Below are 2549 nucleotides of genomic sequence, written 5' to 3' on the forward strand. Positions count from 1 at the left end.
ATACATATATGCATATATACATACATACACACACACACGCACGCACACATGCACACATATGGATGGATGTACAGGATTTTATAGACATGTTCTTGTGTATAGGATTATGTTTTTTGTATTTTTTTTTTCTCATATTTTCGTGTTTTCATTTTGTTCATCGCCTGAATAATATGCAATCGGAGTTTGATATTTGTTTATTTATATTAGGAGAATGAATCGATGTTAATTGATACACTGAAATTCTTTATAAACAGTCTCTGCTGTAATGTTTGTTGTCATTATTATACATACATTTATAATTATAATTTTAATTGTTATAATTATTGTTATTATTATTTCCCGACTTGATAAAATGAACAAAATAAGTTCACTCTTTCCTGATGGCTTCTATCCGGTGAGAGAAAAAGCTGGATTTTGTTTTTCTTTGTCACTAATGGTTACTAATGACGGCTGAACAATGTCTTATTACTGGTGCATTTTTATAGGACGTTTTTGTCTGGGAGTATGTCTTTGATTGAGGCTGCTCGCGACAATTAGTAATTGCAACGTATTTGAATATTGGAGTGAATGATGGGAAAAATAACAGGAAAAAATGTTGGAATGTTGAGACAATAATGGAGATAGAAGAAATGAGACAGTTGAGTAAGGGAGAAAAAGCTTGGGCGGGAGTAACAGAATGTGTGTGTGTGTGCGTGTGTGTGTGTGTGTGATAGAGAGTGACAAGCAGGTCAAAAAGAATGACTCCTCCTCAACCAAACATAAGGGAGATAATTTTCAATGCTGACAGTTTCAAAATCCAATGGAACAGTAATCGTTTGCTGTTTGGTTTTGGTTTTATTTTTGGTTGATCTTGAAGTTATTTCAGTTTTTTGCTTTATTCAATTCTTTCTTCTAGTCGCAAATTCAATCAGACCTATCATTATTTCTTGTCTAAAGTATCTCTCTCTCTCTCTCTCTCTTTTTCTTTCTCTTACACACACACACACACACACACACACACACACACACACACACACACACACACACACACACACACACACACACACACACACATACACACACATATTCACACACACGCACACACGTCTGTATGTACGTGTACACACACATGAATGTGAGACTTGTTGCTTTCTCTGTGCTTGCAAAAGTGTTCATTTTAGGCAAACAGTTCGCTGGAGATAGGAATGTTTATTCATTTCTTTTGCATTTTACTTTTTCTATAGCTTTTCAAGAAAATGTTTAATTTTGTTTTGCTTTTTCTTTTACTTGTAATTTTATATATTTATTAATTTATTTATTTTTCTGCGTTCCAACACAGTAAAGCAACAATATGATTATAATTATCCTCTCGTTGGTTGCACAATGTTACACTGGACAGTGGGTATTACTTGAGCAACACTTGCCGCTGGAGTCTTCAATGTCTCCGATTCTGTCGATTTCGGACTGTTGATGCAAACGACCGATGGTGGATGCAAGGGTAACCGATTAAAATTGGAGTCATTTGATTCACATTCCATTTTCTTGATTCTGGCATCAACTGGTTGCAACGAGTCGTCTGGTCCAATGTCATCGACAACTAACGGGATCATACTGTCTTTTCCATCTTGATCGTCTGATCCGTCAGCATTACCGCCATTAGAGTCACATCTGCTCTCGCTTTTAGCATCGTTTTTATCAGCGATTGCTTTAGCTTTAGCTTCAAGGGCTGCTTTTTTGCTTCGTTTCCATTTCATCCGACGATTTTGAAACCAAATTTTCACCTGTTGGAGAGAAACCGAAAAGAAAAAGAAAACTTAATAAGAAGCTTATTTTACATTAAGAAATTATGAACAACAATATTTGTATTATTACTGTCTCCAGTCCTAGGATTATGATCATCGTCCCTATCAATCCCATTGCATAAACTGATCCAACCAATGAGCTAAAAGCAACCAATGAAAGTTTTGTTACTCAGAAGCATGCATTCCAAAGATCAGGAATGTTTTCTAACAACAGTGAAACTGAGTAATACAAAGTTATTCGAAGTGCAAATACACATGCATACATACATACTTACACATACATCCACCCACCCATCCTAACATTCATTCATCCATCCGTCCATCCATCCATCCATATATACATACATACATACATACATACATACATACATACATACATACATATACACTTTACAACACGTATCGAGTGTTCTTTTCTATTGTCTGTACATTCCTCTGTCTTTCTCTAGATGTGTGGTAAGTGTGCAAGTATATATGTGTAGGTGTGATCGTGGTACTTAAGTTGAAGCTCCATGTCAGTCCTCTATTATCCACACAGCTCGAAGGTGAATAAAAAGTAAATAAGTAACATGGATGACCAGGTATAAGTTTTCAACATACAGGATACTCCATTATAATTACTTATTTGCTTTATATATATATATATATATATATATATATATATATATTCATTTTTCATTTTTCATTCTATCTAGTTTCAGCTCATGAGCTGTGGCCATGCTGGGGCACCGCCATTTGGTGTTGCTACACGATTTTACTTCACGAATT

General features: G+C 35.2%; 1 protein-coding gene across 1 annotated transcript in view; it reads right to left on the reverse strand.

Annotated features, from left to right (window-relative positions):
* Positions 1 to 16: 16 nt before the first annotated feature.
* LOC106867491 (motor neuron and pancreas homeobox 1-like) overlaps positions 17 to 2549 on the reverse strand; it is a 197928-nt gene continuing 195395 nt past the window's right edge. Inside the window, exon 3 of the mRNA XM_052966265.1 lies at positions 17 to 1760. Within this exon, the coding sequence (XP_052822225.1) occupies positions 1341 to 1760 (420 nt within the window). The 3' untranslated portion in view covers positions 17 to 1340. The remainder of the gene's footprint in view (positions 1761 to 2549) is intronic.

The sequence above is a fragment of the Octopus bimaculoides genome, chromosome 3 (assembly GCF_001194135.2).
Source record: "Octopus bimaculoides isolate UCB-OBI-ISO-001 chromosome 3, ASM119413v2, whole genome shotgun sequence".
Lineage (NCBI taxonomy): Eukaryota > Metazoa > Mollusca > Cephalopoda > Octopoda > Octopodidae > Octopus > Octopus bimaculoides.